At 40.7% G+C, this 18,450-nt stretch overlaps 1 protein-coding gene across 2 annotated transcripts in view; it reads left to right on the forward strand.

Annotated features, from left to right (window-relative positions):
- PHACTR2 (phosphatase and actin regulator 2) overlaps positions 1–12,589 on the forward strand; it is a 104,513-nt gene extending 91,924 nt beyond the window's left edge. For both annotated transcript variants that reach the window (XM_036249049.1, XM_036249048.1), the window contains 2 exons: positions 2,234–2,310; positions 10,271–12,589. In XM_036249049.1, coding sequence (XP_036104942.1) covers positions 2,234–2,310; positions 10,271–10,286 — 93 coding nt within the window. In that variant the 3' untranslated portion in view covers positions 10,287–12,589. The remainder of the gene's footprint in view (positions 1–2,233; positions 2,311–10,270) is intronic.
- The last annotated feature ends 5,861 nt before the right edge of the window (positions 12,590–18,450 follow it).

The following is an 18,450-nucleotide window of genomic DNA, read 5'->3' on the forward strand; positions in this document are numbered from 1 at the left end:
TTTCCAGATGAGAAAACAGGTGTTGGTGCAAGGTAACCAGGAAGGGTCACACTGGTATTGAAGGCACGGGCGAGGCTAGAACCCATGACTTCTGATTCCGAGTGGACTGCTTTCCGCTTCTTCACTGAAACTTTAATATTCAGAGGGGACATTTTAAATGAGCATAGAGACAGGATTTTAGGCCACTACCCATGTTAAAATACCTTCTTTTAAGGGAGACTTTTTTTTTAATTAAATTTTTTTTCTTTATTGATTTGAGAGAGAGGAAGGGAGAGGGAGAGATAGAAACATCGATGAGAGAGAACATCAACTGGCCGCCTCCTGCATGCCCCCCACTGGGGATCAGGCCCACAGCCTGGGCATGTGCCCTGACCGGGAATCGAACCAGCAACCTCTTGATGCATGGGTCGACGCTCACCAACAGAGCCACACCAGCCGGGCTAAGGAAGACATTTTGATAGATGTTAATTGGCAATTAGTATAGAGCAGCTTGACTGTTTCCGTTCCGGGTTGTAGGTACCAGGTTTTACAGTGATTAGAACAAAGTATCCTCACTGTTGATCTCACTTGTGCAGGAAGATGTATAGTCTTGTCACAGAGGACTCAGGCCCACAGATATCTTTCTGCTTGCTTCGCCTCTTCCAAAAATCAGCCGCAAGAATTGCTTCTCAAAGAAAAAAAAATGCCTGCATCACTTCCCAGCTCCCCACAGAATCTGCAGGGTCCGAGGAAGGCTGTGACAGCAGGGTTTCCATGTCACATGGAACGGGGCGTTGGGAGAAAATCCCTGTGTTGCAGTGGCAGGGACAGGAGAAAGCCAGGGAGAGGCCTCGGGCTTTCTTCCGTCTTTTTCCTTTTCTGATATTCCTCATTTTCCCACCACTAAGTAGATTTTCTTATCTGTCAGTGAAGTAATTGTCCGTAGTTTGTATTGTCATTCTATGTTTTGGCTGAAGAATCCATTTTTCAAGAGATTATGGAGCTTTTTTTATTACTATTTTAAAATTTACATGAAGAAACTATTCTTTGTAGAAAAATTAGGATATAAAGATAAGCACAGCCCTGGCTGGTTTGGCCCAGTGGTTAGAGTGTCAGCCCACGGACCAGAGAGTCCTGGGTTCGGTTTCCGCTAAGGGCACGTACCTCGGTTGCAGTTTGTCCCCGGCCCTGGTTGGGGTTGTGTGGGTGGCAGCCACTCGATGTGTCTCTCTCACATCAGTGTTTCTCTCTCTCTCTCTCTTCTTCCCTCTCTCCCTCTCGTTCTATCTGAAGGTGGATTCAAAAATGTCCTCGGGTAAGGATTAAAAAAAAAAAAAGATAAGCACAAAGTTGAAACCAAAAACCATTAGCAATCCAGCCACGATTGTTAGTAGATGACTGATGTTAACATGTTGATGAGCATCTCAGCTTTCAACCCGAAGGACATAAGCATCTCTTTAAATCTCAGCATTTACACGGCATGTATTGCGTGTCCGTTAAATAGTCATGGTGATAGCATCTATTTGATATTTCATTTGAGTGGCTTTCATTTTTATTTATTTATTTTTTATCCTCACCCGAGGATATTTTTCCATTTTTTGTACAGATAGAGTGGGAGGGAGAGAGAGGAAGGGAGAGAGAGAGAGAGAAACATCGATGTGAAGAGACACATCGAGTGGCTGCTACCCGCACGACCAACCAGGGCCGGGGACAAACTGCAACCGAAGCACGTGCCCTTAGCGGGAACCGAACCCGGGTCTCTCCGGACCGCAGGCCGACGCTCTAACCGCTGAGCCAAACCGGCCAGGGCTTGAGTGGCTTTTAAATACTGTGCTGAAACTTTTCATTCTCATTGTCTTAACTTTCAATATTAAAGAATAAATAGCAACTGCCTCTCAGCAGCTTTGCGGCATTGTGACTACAGCCATGTCACTGTGTGTGACATTAAATTCAGAGCTTTCCTGGGGAAGGGGGATTGTTCCTCGGATATGTGACTCGTAGATCCGACCTCAGGATGAGTACAGGAAAGGCCCCCGCCCCACCTTGTCAATGACACCTGAGAGAAATCTGTCCCGGTGTTAGTTTGGGTGGACCGTGACGTTACATCTAACATGCCTTTACCTAGTAGAAAGTAGGGATCTCTTTTCCCAAGACATTTCTCAGAAGGTCTGCTTCATGGATGCAGTTTCCACTGAGGAAGTATGTGACCTAAGTAACAACTCTGTGTATCTGTTTTGTTTTTTTTTCTATTTAGGCAGCAATAAGGAAAGAACTAAATGAATTTAAAAGCACAGAAATGGAAGTTCATGAAGAGAGTCGACAGTTTACAAGGTAGGTAGACAAAATCCTGTTCAGCATATGAAAAATGATTAAGATGGTAAATGTTATGTTATGTGCATTTTACCACAATTAATTTTTTTAAATACAGTTTAACATAAGACCATCTAATGAACATTTCTAAAATTAAGTTTTGTTCTTTCCTTTCAAAGAAGTCTGAATCCTCCTACAGGGCTACATTTTGGTTTCTCTTTCTATTTCCTGGGCCACAAGACAAGCACCAGTATCATTTATTTTGCTTTTGAAAAGACTCAGTTGAATTTTTATGCCCAGAACAGATGCCGGTGGGAGCTGGTGCTGGCACTGAGCGTCTGCTTTGGACTCACAGGAGACATACTTAGAGAGGAGAGAAACTCAGTTTTCAGAATATGGGACTTAAAATAGAAATCCAGTTCTACCCTTTTCCTTGCCAGCACCGTTCAGTTTTATAATCCCCAGGTGATCATGTCGCCCGACTCTCTCATTTCACAGGTGTTCTGTGTGTTTCTATCTCACAGGCTTACGTGCTTTGCTCTGTGTAACAGGTGTGTTCCTAAAATTTTGCATGCCGTCCAGATCTTTAAAAATTGAATTGTTAAAAGAAAACATACAAGGACAGATGAATCCATGAAGGCCCCTTTCTGAAATACACGTACCGATCCCCTAGGCTAGAAACAGCCTCTGGAGGGCAGCCACACATCACGGTGCAGTGTTTCCACAGGGTACTGCTGACATGGTGTTCCCGGCTGGGGAGCATGTCACATGACGGAAGCAGGATCCGAGAGCAGACCTCTTCCCTGAAGCATGGGGCTGCCTTGCTCCAGGGCTGCTGCTCCCATAATGGTCATGGCTGGTTGCAGGGGAAACTCCCCTTTTTCTAGGGATATTTCTTGTGTGTTTTGTTTTCTGCAATGTCATGTTTACTGATTTATTATTTGTGTGGGTGAATGCATGTAGGACTTTCAGACATCCTGAATGTATAGGACTTGCTCTGTTTGAAGACTTCATCCCGTCGTAATCCCCACTGAGACCCCTCCCATGCCACACCTCTGTGTCCTCTCGTCCACCACCTTCCACTCTGGAGTCAGGAGAAGGTCATGCTAATATCTGACACCTGTGGTCACATTTCTCTAGTAAAGTTGATCTTCATAAGGTGATATTTATGGTGACATCGAGCTGGCTGGAACCTCCAGGCAGCTGGGAAGGTGGCAGGTTTTTGTGTCATTGAGTCCTGACCCCTGAGATGTACTGACTGCATCGACCCAGTCTTTGTCATTCAGGATAATTTTACTTCTCTGTGGTTTTCCTAGAAATTGTAGTATTTGATCCCCTCATTACATTTGATGGCATTATATAAAGAATAAATTACAGCCCTGGCCGGTTTGGCTCAGCAGTGGAGTGTTGGCCCATGGACCAACGAGTCCTGGGTTCATTTTCTACCAAAGGCACGTACCTCAGTCATGGTTCATCCCCGGCCCTGGTCCAGGTCATGCGGGAGGCAACCTGTCAATGTGTCCCTCTCATGTCAATGTTTCTCTCTCTCCCTTTCTCTCCCTCTCTCTCTCCCACTCTATCTGAAGTTAAATAGAAAAATATCCTCAGGTGAGGATTAAAAAAGAAAAAATAATTAAATTTTTAAAATGCCTTTTATGAAAGTCCTTGTTTTATGAAAAATAGGCATATATACCAAAAGAATTTCTTTCTCTTCTATTGTGTGATATAAACAACTAAAAAGAAAATAGGATGCAGGGGGAAGTAAAGGTCATTTTTTTATATATGTATTTTTAATGTGAACAAATAATATAGTCTAAATAAGCATTCAAACAGTATAAATGTTTATCAAATTAAAATGATAGTTTCCTTCATACCTTCCCCGGTTTCATGCCTATTCTCACCGGTAACCACTGGTGAATGTTTGGTGTAGACATTTTTTTCTGTGCATTTGCAAACATGTATGTGTATGTGCAAATATTGTGTGTGTGTGTGTGTGTGTGTATACACCCATCTGCATATATGTACACCCATTCATTTGAATGACTCTATGGTATTTCATAGATAATATACCATAAATTATTGGACAATTCTATTGATTGATGTTTATGGACTTTTTAGTTTTTCATTTGTAAAATAATGCTGTCTTGACTTTCTTTATAAGTGTATCTTTGTGAACACACACCAGTATTTCTGAATTAGTCCCAGAGTAGATTCGCTAGGTCACTGGGTAAATATTTTTTACATTTTTAAAGATACTATTCTGTGACCTACAGTTTATGAGCAGACCTGGTCTGTTCAGCCTCATCAGCATTTGGGGGTGGTGATGGTGGTGAGGGTCTATATTCTGATGAATGAACTTTAATATCCTATTTCACTGATTTCTGTCAAGTTGAGCATCTTTACATACCTTTATTGACCATTTATTTTTTATTCTTTGATTTGTCTTGATCAGTTTTCTTCGGGTTGCTTATCTTTTTCTTATGGATTAGGAAAAACTCAGATATTATGGATATCCTTCCTTAGTAAAGTTTTCTACACATCACAAGACTTTCCCCCAACTTACTGCTAACATTTTCACTTTTTTACGGACTTCTGTTTAAATGTTTGCATATTTAAATTTGTCTGTATTGTTATTTTTTAATGTATTGTGTATGTCCTATGAAGGAAGGCCAAGATTATAAAAGTTTTACCATTAATTTTCATATATGCTTTAAAAAAACAAAAAACAAACCAGATCGTTCACCCGTTTGGCATCTATTTGGGTGTGTGACTCACTCTGTTCCAAATCCATCATTCCACTGCCACTCACTTCCCCCGGATGTGAAATTCTTCCTTTCACACACCTGTGGGTCAGTCTCCAGATTGTTGTTCTTTTTTTATCCTCACCCAAGGACCGAGGACATTTTTGCATTTATCTTCAGATAGAGTGGGGGAGAGGGAGGGAGGAAGAGAGACAGAGAAACATGAATGTGAGAGACACATCGAGTGGTCGCCATCCACACGACCCCAACCGGGGCCGGGGACAAACTGCAACGGAGGAACGTGCCCTTAGCGGGAACCGAACCCGGGACTCTCCCGTCTGTGGGATGATGCTCTAACCGCTGAGCCAAAATGGCCAGGGCTGTCTCCAGATTCTTTGGTGTGCTCTAGGGAGCTATTGTCTGGTCTTGCACTGTGCCACGCTGTTGAATCAGAATAGGTTTGTAGTATATTTTTATATCTGATAGGGTATTTTCTCACCATGAAAATTCTATTGGCTATTTTTCTGTATTTGCTCATCTACAGAAATTTAAAGTATGCTTGTTGTTCCATAAAACAATCTGTTAATGTCATCATTGTTTAAGTAAATATTAATAGATGCAAATAGGGATGAGCTGCATTTCAAAAGAAAATGATAGACTTGTGTGGGGTAATATCTGATATCAAAGGTAAGCTTTAAAAGTTTCCAAAAAATATATTGATTATTACTCTTTCAAATGTCTTTCCAGATAAGGAAAAACTAAATATTCATATCAATAAGATGGAAATGCCTTGCTGAAGGATTCTTAAAAACTTGGCAGTAAAGCAAATATCTGCTGCTGTTTTTCCATTCATTTTTATTACATCATTAGACCTGCCTTTCAGTACAGAAACATTTTGGCTCTAAGACTTATAAAAAGCATGCATATGATTATCAAATTGTTTTCAGTATTTCTTTTAGGAGGAAAAAGTTTTGGTAAACAGTGCTGTGTTTGATCCAAATAATACAAGTATACGATAGTGTTTGACAATTAGAAAACTGCACCTGTAGAAGACAGTGGTGTTCATAGCACCTGCCGCCCTTGGAGGGAATAAACATGCAGTTGATCATTACCCAGCCTCTTAGATGCAACCTAGATACAGAGCAGCTCACTTGTTAGCTCTTCTTATTAATGTCAGACATTATCTCCTTCCCTCAAGTAAACCTTTCCTTTAAAACCCAAATCTATTAACTCCCGGGGCATTTGGGGGTGTTAAAAGGGTTGAGACAGCCCTGTTCCCTCTCCCAGGCACCTCTTTATCCAGAGATAATCTCCCGCACAGTGATGTATCAGTCAACACTGGAAGGCATCGTTCCCATATGGAGCTTTTTATTTTCGCTTTTGTTTTCCTCAGTAGAGACACAAAGAGCTGATTACATTGATTGCCTCTGGGAGCAGAATTGGGTGTCTAGGAGCAGGTGTGTGGGATTCTTTTCACTACTCACTCTTTGAACCTTCTGAATTTTTGAAACATAAGAATTTATTACCTAGTCAAAAAAAAGTTTAAAAGAAAAAATAAAGGATCTATTCCCTCCTCTTGTTTGTAAAAGGATTTCATTATGATGACTTTTCTTGGGTATGTACTGGTGCTAATATAATTGCGGCACTCTGGCCGTTTGCGTACCAAGAAGGCGCCTTGGAAACCCCCATCGTGAGTACGTTCTGGGACATGTTTGATCTGTAGTGGTGAAGAATTGTCCACTTCTTGGACAAGAAGTGGTGTGATCCACTCTTCCATCTGACTTCCCAAGCTTCTCCCAGTGTTTTTGCAGATAGCCCTCTGGAACTGGGATGCTCTCTGGGGCCATGTAACAAACATGAGGACAAGCAGGCCCTGCGAGGATTCATTCTGTGGCCTGTTAGGTACCAAACCCTAACCTTGGTCCCTTAGCACACTTGCTGCTTATCCGGCCACATCCTGTATTTTCTCCCCACGGCAGCTGTCGGTTCACACCCCTGTTCCAAATCCCAAAGACCGTTCGAAGGGCCAGTGCATTCTGGAAGGACATCACCATGGCAGGGAAAAGATGTCTGCAATTTAAAATAATTATCTAAACTATAAAGGCAAATTCTATGAACGGTCAAACTTTATTTAAAATCTAAAATTTAAAATGGTTACAGCTGAGTATTAAGATTTATGGATAATTCTATTTTTCTTCTGGAAATTGTTTTCTGGTTTGTTTGTTTTTTTTAAGTGTCAATGTGTGTCAGATTTATAATCAAGAGAGTATTATCTTTAAAAACTTTGAGTTTTGTAAATAACATTTTTTAGAGTGTGCAATGTAGTATTTATATTATGGGATATTATGAAAGTCTCGGGAATCAAATTGATACTCTTAGAATAGAAATGGGCCTCAAGGGATCATTGGCATAATGTTAAGAGGAAACATCAAGATACTGACTAGATGTATATGTAGCAGTGGTATGTTTTATTTAAAACTCAGATGCATAGAAAAAAATGAGAAAATGATATAAAAAACTCTTACTAGTTTGTTATAGAGTGGGGCTATGGTTGTTTTTTTCTCTATTCAAATTTTCTTGATGTGGTTATGTTGAGGTGTGTGTGTGTGTGTGTGTGTGTGTGTGTTTAAAGCAATGATCTCATTCTATACCATCTTGTGGTATTACTACTATATTATGTAGATTTACAGATAAAAATAAACTACTCTTTCAGCTTCTAGATATGCTTAATCAAAACATAACATGGCAGCAACTACACATAGGACCAACCTGAACATGAAGAATCCTCCACAGAGGCATGAGAAGGCTGCTTCTGCAGTGGTACTTTCTTTCATGGGTGCTCCATTTACTTGCTACCTGGACAGAAACTTAAAAGAGGTGAAAATGTGCCCGGACGGTGTGGCTCAGTGGTTGAATGTCGGCCCATGCACCAAGAGGTGGCTGGTTTGATTCCCGGTCAGGGCACATGCCCAGGTTGTGGGCCTGATCCCCAGTAGGGGCATGCAGGAGGCAGCCAATCCATGTTCTCTCTCATCGATGTTTCCATCTCTCTCTCCCTCTCCCTTCCTCTCTCTCTAAAATTAATAAAGGAAAAAAAAAATTTTTTAAAGAGCTGCAAAATACTGCTTTAACCACCAGAGTTGAAATCATGGCTCAGCATTCGAAGTAATAGAATCCCACCCAAACTGTGGTCAGTTCTCTCAGGTAGAGAAGGAGCTGTGGTTTGGAAGAACCTCATCCATCTAACATAAGTGTGGTGCTGGGACAATGAAACCCTTTTACATAAAGGGGAAACAGATCACTCAGGAATTCTGTATATACAAATAGGGAAGTATGGGAAAGTTCATATTTTACAGTTGTGAGTAACTTTATTTTTTATATTTTATATTATCTGAATGAATTTACAGGAGTACATTTTTAAAAATAAATTATGGAGGAACCATATGGAAAAGAATTATTTTTTTAATGGAAAAGAATTATTTTTTCCCCGAATTCTATGGCTTAAAAATAGCTTTTCCCCCTACTTACTTCCTCTCAACAATATGAAAATAAGAAAAATATATTGCAATTTTAAGAAGAAAAAGGAAATATAGATAACTTCACATTTGAGGCTCTGGAAAAAAGAGCAGCTGGAAAAACTTAAGTATCCTTAGGGCACGTTAAATGTATTTATTGCTCCATGAGCTTGGAGCCGCAGCCCGGACTCCTGCCCGATAGGCACGTGCCTCAGAAGGCAGAGCTGAACCCAGGTTTCAAAATGAATGCACACCACGAAGTGATAAACTTAAGAACAATTTGCATCTTCAGGTCCTCTAACTTAAAATTATAGAGCCGAATTTGAAGATAAGAAGCCTAATTTAAACCAGATGTAAATGCCCTTTTCTGATTAGATAATGTGAGAAAATTTGAGTGTTTTTTGTTGTATTTTTACCAGATCTGTCAGGCCATATGAAGAGAGGGTGCATTTCTGACCCCCGGCTTTGTGAGCGTGTTATTGCATTCACGTGATTAGTTGGTACCTTCCTCTCAGCCAGCCTCTGAAGCTATGCTGATGGCCTGTGACCTTCCACTCAATCCAGACTGTGGAACTCACTCTCTAACGGAGTCCATGAGCAAAATGTGTGTGCAGGGAAAAAAAAAAACACAGCAAACCTTACAGTGTCCTGCCGAATTTTAGAAATGTTTTTACAGGACACTTTCCAGAAAAATGCTGGGCTTTAGAAGGCTCGAAATCTCTTTGGGTCCCATTTTTAGTTGACCTTCTTCATCCCACAGACATTACGGATGGGAAGAGAACGCCTCCCTTGTCGTGTTTCCCCAAACCTGTCCTTTGAGTCCAGGACCAAACGAATATTAGGATACTGTGGAGCGTTTGGTATATGAAACCCAGCGAACCAGGAGAGGGCTAAAATAGTTACGTTTGTCATTCCTGGAAAAGCCGGACCTGACCGAGAGGGACCTGTGGCAGGTCATGGTGTAGGGACGCTGCAGGGCCGTGTGTCTGTCCACAGGCCCTGCTCCCTCTGTGGGGACAGTGCTGTGGCCCCGCACGGAGGGAGTGCCACCTGCTTCCAACCCAGGCACAGCACTGGACATGCCTTTCCAGTAATTTCAAGAAGTCTGGGGCGGGGGGGCCCAGATATATGAGTTGCCGATATGAGGTTTTAGACTAAAAGCCTTTTTAAAAGGTAGAACATTTAACAAGATAGAAAGTGCCAGGGCAGGTTTACCAGACCAGGTAATCTGTATCCTTGTGCACATGCTCAGTATGTTGCCTGGAGAATGGCTGGGAGGAAATTCCCAGCGGGCATGTGGAAGTTCAGGTGTAGAAAGTAGATTTGGAGTCCTCAGAGGGAGGTGATGAGAGGGATGAAGCTAGTCGTGACTATTTGTTGATGCGTTCCTTGTGTAACTGCGAACCAGGTGCAACCAACACCTTTATGAAACATCTCCCTCTGCTCAATACAGGTTAGAACAGGATCTTCAAGGACAGTGATGTTTTGTGTATCAATTGCTCCACATCCTGGATGCTCTAACCAGTGTCTTCTGTACAGGGGCTGTCTCTGCTTTCCAACGTGACATTTACAGCAGTATTCTGTCATGACAGTAATGTGTAACAGGAATTCAGTTGGGGATGTCAACAACCACCTCTAATTACAGACAGTCCTGTAGCTTATTCAGTTCACCGAATGCAGACCGTGTGGTACCACGGACTCAAGGTTTCCATTTTCTTCTTTCAGGTTTCATCGTCCGTAATGAGGAACGAGACTCTTTGGAAACATAGACTGATCATCTGTGGGGGAAGCTGTGCTTCCCGAGCACCTGAAATTGCACTGGGGTTTGATTGTGTGTGTTTCCATCGAACTGTGGTGACGGAAGTATGTGGAAAGTGCTCCCCACCTATACAGCCCCAGTGTGGCCAACAAGCAGGGGGATATAGTGACCCTGCTGTCCAGCACGTGTGTTGATGGTAAGGGACACAGTGGTGACACCAGTTATTCTTCATCAGGGCTTTTAATCAAAGAAGATGAGCAGAAGACAATCACTGGCCCCCTGTGATCAGAACGCCAAAGTTTAGAGTGTGGGTTAGGGCAAAAATATGGGGAATGGAATGGCTGGGCACTGGAAAGGGGTGGGGGTTGAAAAACAGAAAGAGAAAATTTTCATTATGTTAATGAAAAAAAGAGAAAATTGAAGCATAAATGTATTTTTGAAGTAGGCTTTTGATAGCTGAGAACTTATTAAGGGATTCGGGGATCTAATCACCCACTGTGGAGTCCTTAGAGACCTGGTCCTAGAAGAATATTCTCTCACCATTATGTTGGTACAGTACAGTACCATTATTTTATGTTGTGCCAGTGAATCCAATTGCCACAAATAACTCTGAGTGTTTTCATGCATCTTTTCCTTAAATGCAAGACGCTTTTGTGGACTCTTGACAAGCATGCTTACCCAAATTCTGTTGCATGCTTTAAGTAGCATACCTATAAACACTTTACTTTTTTTTTTAATACTCTTTACCTATTGTACCAACCTTCCACAAGGATAACAGGACTGGGAATAAAGTCAGATGTGATGTGACCCTGTTAATCTGTAGCAAGCTTTAGAAGTAAATCTTTTGGTCTTACCCTAGCTTGATTATCTCCGAAGTCGAAACCACCACGTTTGATCTAAGGAAGATAATAATGACAGTGATATCTTTTTTAAAAAACTGAATCCAAAATTAAAATTTAAGCAAAATGCAAGTGTTCTGCCAGCAGTTAGTTCTGAGTGGGACTGCAAAGGACTACTTCTTTTCAGTGCTGCATTAAGTTGGATTGCTGCTATCACAAAGTTAAAGCACCTGGATCGTAGAAATACTCACCCAAAGACATAAAAGAGCACAGAAAAGTTTGGCTAAAGAGTGGGGAGACTCTCCTTTGGTGTTTTATGAAATCTGTAGGTTGCACTCATAAATATAACACTGACTCTCAGTGTAAAAAATAGGTGACTTTAAAGTTGTGGAAGGTTTCCCTGTGAGCCTACAGTCAGTATTGTTTACATGAAGAAACCCTCTCTTCTCGTCTTGCTATTTTCCATGGAGCCGCAGGCACAGCGTGGCTTCTGCTCCCAGACACACATGACCGTATGTAAATACTACCTTGCATTTTATTGTGTTGTTGTTTTTTTTTCACGACTGTTTTGTGGCCCTTTTATTAAAAACACATGATGGGTATCATAAGACAAAATCTAAATAGACTGAATTTTATTCTCAGAGGTTGGACTAGAATTTTCTGAAATGATTCTGATTCATACTATGGCAGACTATAATTTTCTATTTCAACCAAAAAGCAAACATTTCATCTGGTGGATAAATTTGGATCCTGCCATTTATTGATATTTTAAAGAACCACTTGAAATTGGATGATTTTGCTTAACAGTAAAAAAAAAAAAAAAATGTGGGCCCCAGTTAGTCTATTGCAAAACACCAGTTCCATTCACAGCTAGAAAAGTGGCCAGCATCACCGCTCCTCTTGCTGTGCTGGGCTGCATGGGAAGAAATGTTTCTGCACGCCCGGTGTCCTGCTCTGGCTGAGGGTTAGTCCATTTCACAGTGTTGAAATCCAGCCATAGACATTACCTATGTTCTAATTTTTTGCTGAACTCATCCTCTTCCTTACATTATTTTATTCTCATGGGAAAAATACCAAGGAATGTAATGTTATTTCAATTATCCCTACTTAGGATTTTTGAACATTGTTTTGATTTCTGATTACACGGCCTTGTCTCCATAAAAATGGTAAATGTAAGACATCACTGTTTTATCATTCAATATACATGTCAAAGGAAGTCCCCAGTTAGTTGATAAAAGGAACAGGGTATTTTTCCCTACAGCGGTGCCTGTAATACAATCTTTCATTCCTACAATGAGGTGCTCGCGACCAAAATGAGAGTCCACCGCCTCAGTGTGTGTTTTTTTCTTGTATGATAGGTCGGATTTATGAACTACCCACACCTTTTCTTCATACTAACTTACAAGCTTAGAGAAAAATTTTAAAGTAAAAAAAAAAAAACACAACTGCTGCTAGTCTAATGCATAACAATCGGAACCACCAGTTGCTTCATCAGATTGATTCATTAAATAAAAGGCTGTGGAGAGAGTGGCAGGGTTGTGAACTAAGCCATCTTCTGCAGAAGGGGCTTTATTTTAACAGCTAATTCGAAGAGGCAGAAACACTGCGCGTCCGCCCCACCGCACACCCCAAGTCTCTTGCTTGGTGGCCCTGAAAGGATGCGAAGGTGCAGACCCCCTCCCCCAGTGTAATTACGCCTCTGCCTGAGCATTTCTGCAGTCTCAGCATTTCTATAATGCTGCGGTTCCATAAAGAAAATAAATGTGTATGCATTGCATTGTTGTGACACAGCTCGGCGTTTTTCCCTGTTTACAGTGAGACATTAGGCTGACGTGGGGGAAATGTGTGGACTTTCCTGAGTCCGCAAGATATGATTAACGTAAAAAACAAACCCGTCTCCAGGAAGGTCCCAGGTAGCAAAGAACTGGACAGACGTAAACGGCCGCTTCCGTCCTTCTTCACGTGGAGAGCGGGGACATTAGCGTGAAGGCAGTGGGGACACACAGGCTTATCAGCACCTTCGTGGTCATTACCCGCCAGGCTGACAAATTAGACCTCCGGGGAGCAGCAGTAATTTCAGGGGGCCTCACCTGATCATTTCCTGTGTCTGTGAAATGTCTTGCATTTTGTATGGTTGATGTTGTTCACCCTTAGGTTAATTCCATAAATTATTTCAATGAAATCGATAATAGTCAGAGAACCATTTGGGGAATTTCAATAGCTGTTTTAAATGGAAGAAAAAGGCAAATTCATCTCTCTTTCTGATTTACCCAGAAAAACTGACTTTCTGGTTTCATTTTTATATCCTTTTCTGGCACAATGATTTTTCACTCATCTTTTTCTACGGTTATTAAATATATCCTGTCCATGGAAAGTTCTGAAATTTAAGAGAAGGTCTATTTAAGGAAGTCGAGGAATTGAATACACACTTCAAAAATGATCCGATATTGAAAATGAGAGATACGTCCTTACCACCCATAATTTGGGTTTTACACACTGCAGTTAATTCAGTGCTGCACCAGCACTTGAAAAAAGACAGTAGCTTACACTTATAAGAGAGAAAAATCTGCATGAACACGTCTATGCTGATAAGAACCACACTTGAACACATAACAGGCATCGTATTTCTACTTAATGGAGTCAGATGCGACTTTGGAAAATCAAACTGTATCCACAATAGAGAAAAGCAGTCTTGTCCACCGCATAGTGGCATGCCCACATTTAAACAGGGAAAGTTTCTTTTCTTGCTTTCTTGCTCAACATTTTCTTCAGTGTTCCTCTTCAAGTGGTCCCAGTAGCACATTTCAGAGTGAGAAATCTCTTTCAGAAGAGATGAGAGGGACTCAAACTCATGCAAGACATATAAATGTATGTTTTTTCAGCAGTAGGGTGGCTCAAGCACTCCTAAATTTCAGCCATATTTTAAACCTAACCTTACTAAATTAACTAAAATGAACAAAAATGGATTTCTTCGCATCATTAGAGTATGCTGCGAACACTAAGGAGCCACTCGGATGCAATTTGTTACAAAGCCATCTCTTGGCCCCTTGAAATTGTTCATCTTCCACTATTGAGTGTTTGCTCTGTACTTGTGGGTGGGCTGTATCACTTTGTTTTATTCGACAAAGCAGACTAAACTTCTAGACTGAAATGTGTCCTAAAGCGGGGAAGTAACCGTCAAATTAATAGGACCATCTTTCTGAGAGAAAGCACATCTCCAGACAGTTCAAACCCAAGTTTGTGGGGCTCTACTATAATCCAGCAAAGGGCGGCGGGAACAAAGGTAGAATACTCCCAAACCATCTCTCTCTTGTTTTTTTTATTTTTTATAACCATTACACTTTAGCTCTGTATGGAAATGTGCACCACCATTACTGTTTCTAGAAAACAACAGAAACGTAGTCCACTTAAGCTTTTTCAAAGACAGGATCATCCCAAATTAACAAAGCCCATTGTATATGCTGTAAGATTTCGGGGATGGGGAGGAGAATCCTGTAACAGTTATTCCCACCAAAAGCCAACCTATAGGCAAGGGTCATTTTTAGCCATGCCAGGATCTGCTGTACACACACACACACACACACACGAGTCATTTTGCTTGTTGCATTGCTAGCACAGCTGTGCACTTGAGCAAAGCACTGTGGATTGATGTTTCTCAGTGGGGATGCTGTTGGCATTTGGAGCTGGGCAATTCTTTGTCGTACAGAGGTGTCCCACACGTTGTAAGCTGTTTACTATCCCAGGCCCCTGCTGACTAATTGCTAGTATCGTGCCCAGTCACTGTAAACCAAACATAAAAGCCCTCCTCCGTGTTCAAATGGCCTCGTAGGAAGGCGATTGCCCGCCCTTGAATACCACTATCTACTGCAGTTTAGGGCGCACAGGAAGACCTGTCTGTCTCCAAACATCATCTTGGCTGCCTTGCATTTCTTTGGGCCCTGTATCATTTCATCCCCCTTCGTTTTTCAAACCTTCTGATTTATCCAGCTTTAACTTGCCAGTCCTTCAGGGAGATGACTGGGCAGCCGTGCAGTTCTAAGGGCATATTTACTTGAGTAGTCCCTGAACATGCTGAAAGGGCAGATTTCACGTGAAGCACACTTTTTCTGACCTCACAATTTTACTTCAGAACTACACTGTTGCTCATCGTCCTCGTCAGGGTCATGAGGATCGTTGCATGGCTTAACCACAAACATGATGGCTGACCATCCACATAAACAAAACCTGTGGTCTGGGAACATCACCATTAGATTTGACCTGGGAAGCTGTGTCCCATGAGTTCTAAATAATCACCTGTTCATCCTATTAAAGCAGCATTGACTCCACATTTGAATCTCCCCTGTATACATGTAGTCATGTGGTTCAGCTTTTCTAAAATTTGTGAACATTGAATTATGAAGGAAGTGTGGATTAACTGTGGGTCGCATGAACATTGTTTATACTTCAGTGATGATCGTGTCCAAAGCAGTATGAGTTTTATCTAGATGAAACATTATTACTATACTGTACTACCAATACCTAAATATACTTACTCTCTTTGTTGCTTTCTATGACCAAACCTGAATGGTAAATGTGTCCTGAAATGATTTGGATGAATTCTGGCTAATAGAATGGAATTAATTTAGCCACTACACTTTTTTTAAATATTCAGATTTCGAAAAAATCTTTTTTTCAGAAAGAGGGACTCAGAGTTGATAACGGTGAACTTTTAGATGGTGCTTAAGAATTAATTCGTATCTTGTTGAATACCAGTATTTTTTTTTTTTAAGAATAAATTGAAGGGAGTACATGAGGCAGAATGCCACTCCACCCTCAGGTCAATTTTATGGTATATTAAAATGCCAATAATATTTGTGCCACTTGCCAATTGGAGGGGGGCGGGGGGCGGCTTTTCCCTTACTGGATGCTTTTGTTATAGTTTTACTATTACCATTAAGTTGCTCAGAGAGCTTCCACAAGGAAAAGTCACCATTGCAATGCTAACAAGGGTTCGAAAACAATCTGCATGAATCTAGGGTCAAACCACTTTCGTTACTTAAAATATAGGCACTCATATTTTTATATATTTTTCAATATTCTGTGGCTTAGAAATGTGCCAATGTGTTCATGACATTCTGAACCAGTTTCACCAGATTTAGTACCTAACAAAAACTCAAGCTAGTCATTTTTTTTGTCTCTGTGATAGTCACTTTTAAATAAAGAACTATATTTGTTCTTTTGTTACTTCAAGCTTTGGTTAGAGTGATAAGGGTGGTAAGCTGTGATCACGGTCAGACTGACGGACTGATTCCTGGTTTCCAGTGAGTGAGCTGACCCTATGTATTGCACAGGTATACTGTCTGTGAGTGTAAATAACTGGAACTGGACACCGGTTAACATGACAGTTTTTCTTTTTTGTTGCTATTGTTCTTGATCTGTACTGTATTATAGTATGTGGGTATAAATATCTCCAAGTATACACACATATGTATATGTATTCCACTATCGTAACCCGAAAAAAAGACTATGTATTATCTTTTTTATTCTGTACTGGTGTTTGTGTTATTTAAAAAGCAAAATTATGCTCTATTTAGTTGTATTATATTATACCTTGCTGTGCACAATTCCAAGTGCCTTAGAACATTGTTTAGCTTTCTTAAGTATATAAAAATGCATATATGTATAAAATTGGGAAAAGTTACCTCAATAAAATCATTGGGAAATCCCCAGCTTTTGTTTGTTCCGATTTCTGTTGTATTCAGACAGGGCTCAGTCCTCTTAAGTTAAAGGCTCGCAGAATTCTTACCTGTCCAGCAAGACTAAGACAGCTTTCCTAATTGCCTGTTATTTCAACTCGGCCTAACTGGAGATGTTTTGTATGTAAGGCCTTGTGATTTGTATTTTTTTATTTAAAATATCTGTCTGCCCGGGCCGTTTTGGCTCGGTGGTTAGAGTATTGCCCTGTGGTCCAGAGAGACCTGGGTTCGGTTCCCACTAAGGGCTTGTACCTCGGTTGTAGTTTGTCCCCAGCCCCGGTGGGGGTAATGTGGGTGACAGCCAGTTGGTGTGTCTCTCTCACATCGATGTTTCTCTGTCTCTCTCTTCCTCCCTCTTTCCCTCCTGCTCTATCTGAAATGCAAAAATGTCCTCGCCGGCAGCCAGTCCATGTGTCTCTCTCACATCGATGTTTCTGTCTCTCTTCCTCCCTCTTTCCCTCCTGCTCTATCTGAAATGCAAAAATGTCCTCGGTGAGGATAAAAAAAAAAATTAAATTAAATTAAAATAAAATATCTGTCTAAGAGTTGCAACTTTAAACAGCAGTTTACAGTATATTTTTTAAATATGCTTTCTTTTTATATCTGAGGATATTTTAAATTGATGTTTTTATGAACATTACTATGTACAGAAATGAAAGGTAGGCCCTTTAGAGTTTTTTAATATAGAAAATAAGCTAACTTCCTCATTATGGTTACTATTTGATGTATTATCAGCAAGGAGAGAGGTTGGGAACATACTTTAACCAGAAAAAGAATTAGAATATACTTTTCATGTGTCTCAACAGTGTTTCCAAATGGTGATTTATTCTCCCTCAACTCCAGGACAAAGGCAGACGTGTAAGGGGAAATGGAAAAGCAATTTGTGTAGACTGAATTATTCTAGACAGAAGAAATATGATGAGAAGATTAGAACCAAAAAATTAAAAAGTACATTTGAAAATGTGGCCTCAAGTATGCTATTAAAAATGAGCAGTGTAGTAGTTCAATAATTACTATCAATTTTGGTTCACACTAAAGCAGGTTCTACATTGAAACACTACTTTCTAAAACCCAGTGGAGGTAAGAATGGACAGTGTTTCTGTCTTACACAATGCTTTAATGGCATAGCATTCATGGTGATTGATGCTTTGCTGGACCTAGAGAAAGGCCAAGAACCTAAGTTCAAGTGAAGTTTCCTGCTCTGTTGCTTCAAAAAGGTATCATTTCTGGAGATTTTAAGGAGGAAAAAAATCTGTTATGTGCTAACTTTTCATAATTAGCAAATATCATAGAAAGGAGAGAATTGGCATTTCCAATACTTGTTGACAACATTAAGAAGAACTTACCCCTCATGGTTCAGGTAGGCTAGCTCAGCAGTTCAAGCTTCAGCTGGACACCACCTTTCCCCACAGGCAATTTAAGTTTGTCATGTCTTTAGTTCAGTCCCTGATTACCCCTGAAATCTTTGTAATTACCTCTCTGAGTCTTCCCCAACCAATTCATTTTTAATTCGGCTACCACATGATTCTTCCTAACACATAACTGTCATATTATACCTACCCAGAATTTTCC

Source organism: Molossus molossus, unplaced genomic scaffold, assembly GCF_014108415.1.
Source record: "Molossus molossus isolate mMolMol1 unplaced genomic scaffold, mMolMol1.p scaffold_m16_p_8, whole genome shotgun sequence".
Taxonomy (NCBI): domain Eukaryota; kingdom Metazoa; phylum Chordata; class Mammalia; order Chiroptera; family Molossidae; genus Molossus; species Molossus molossus.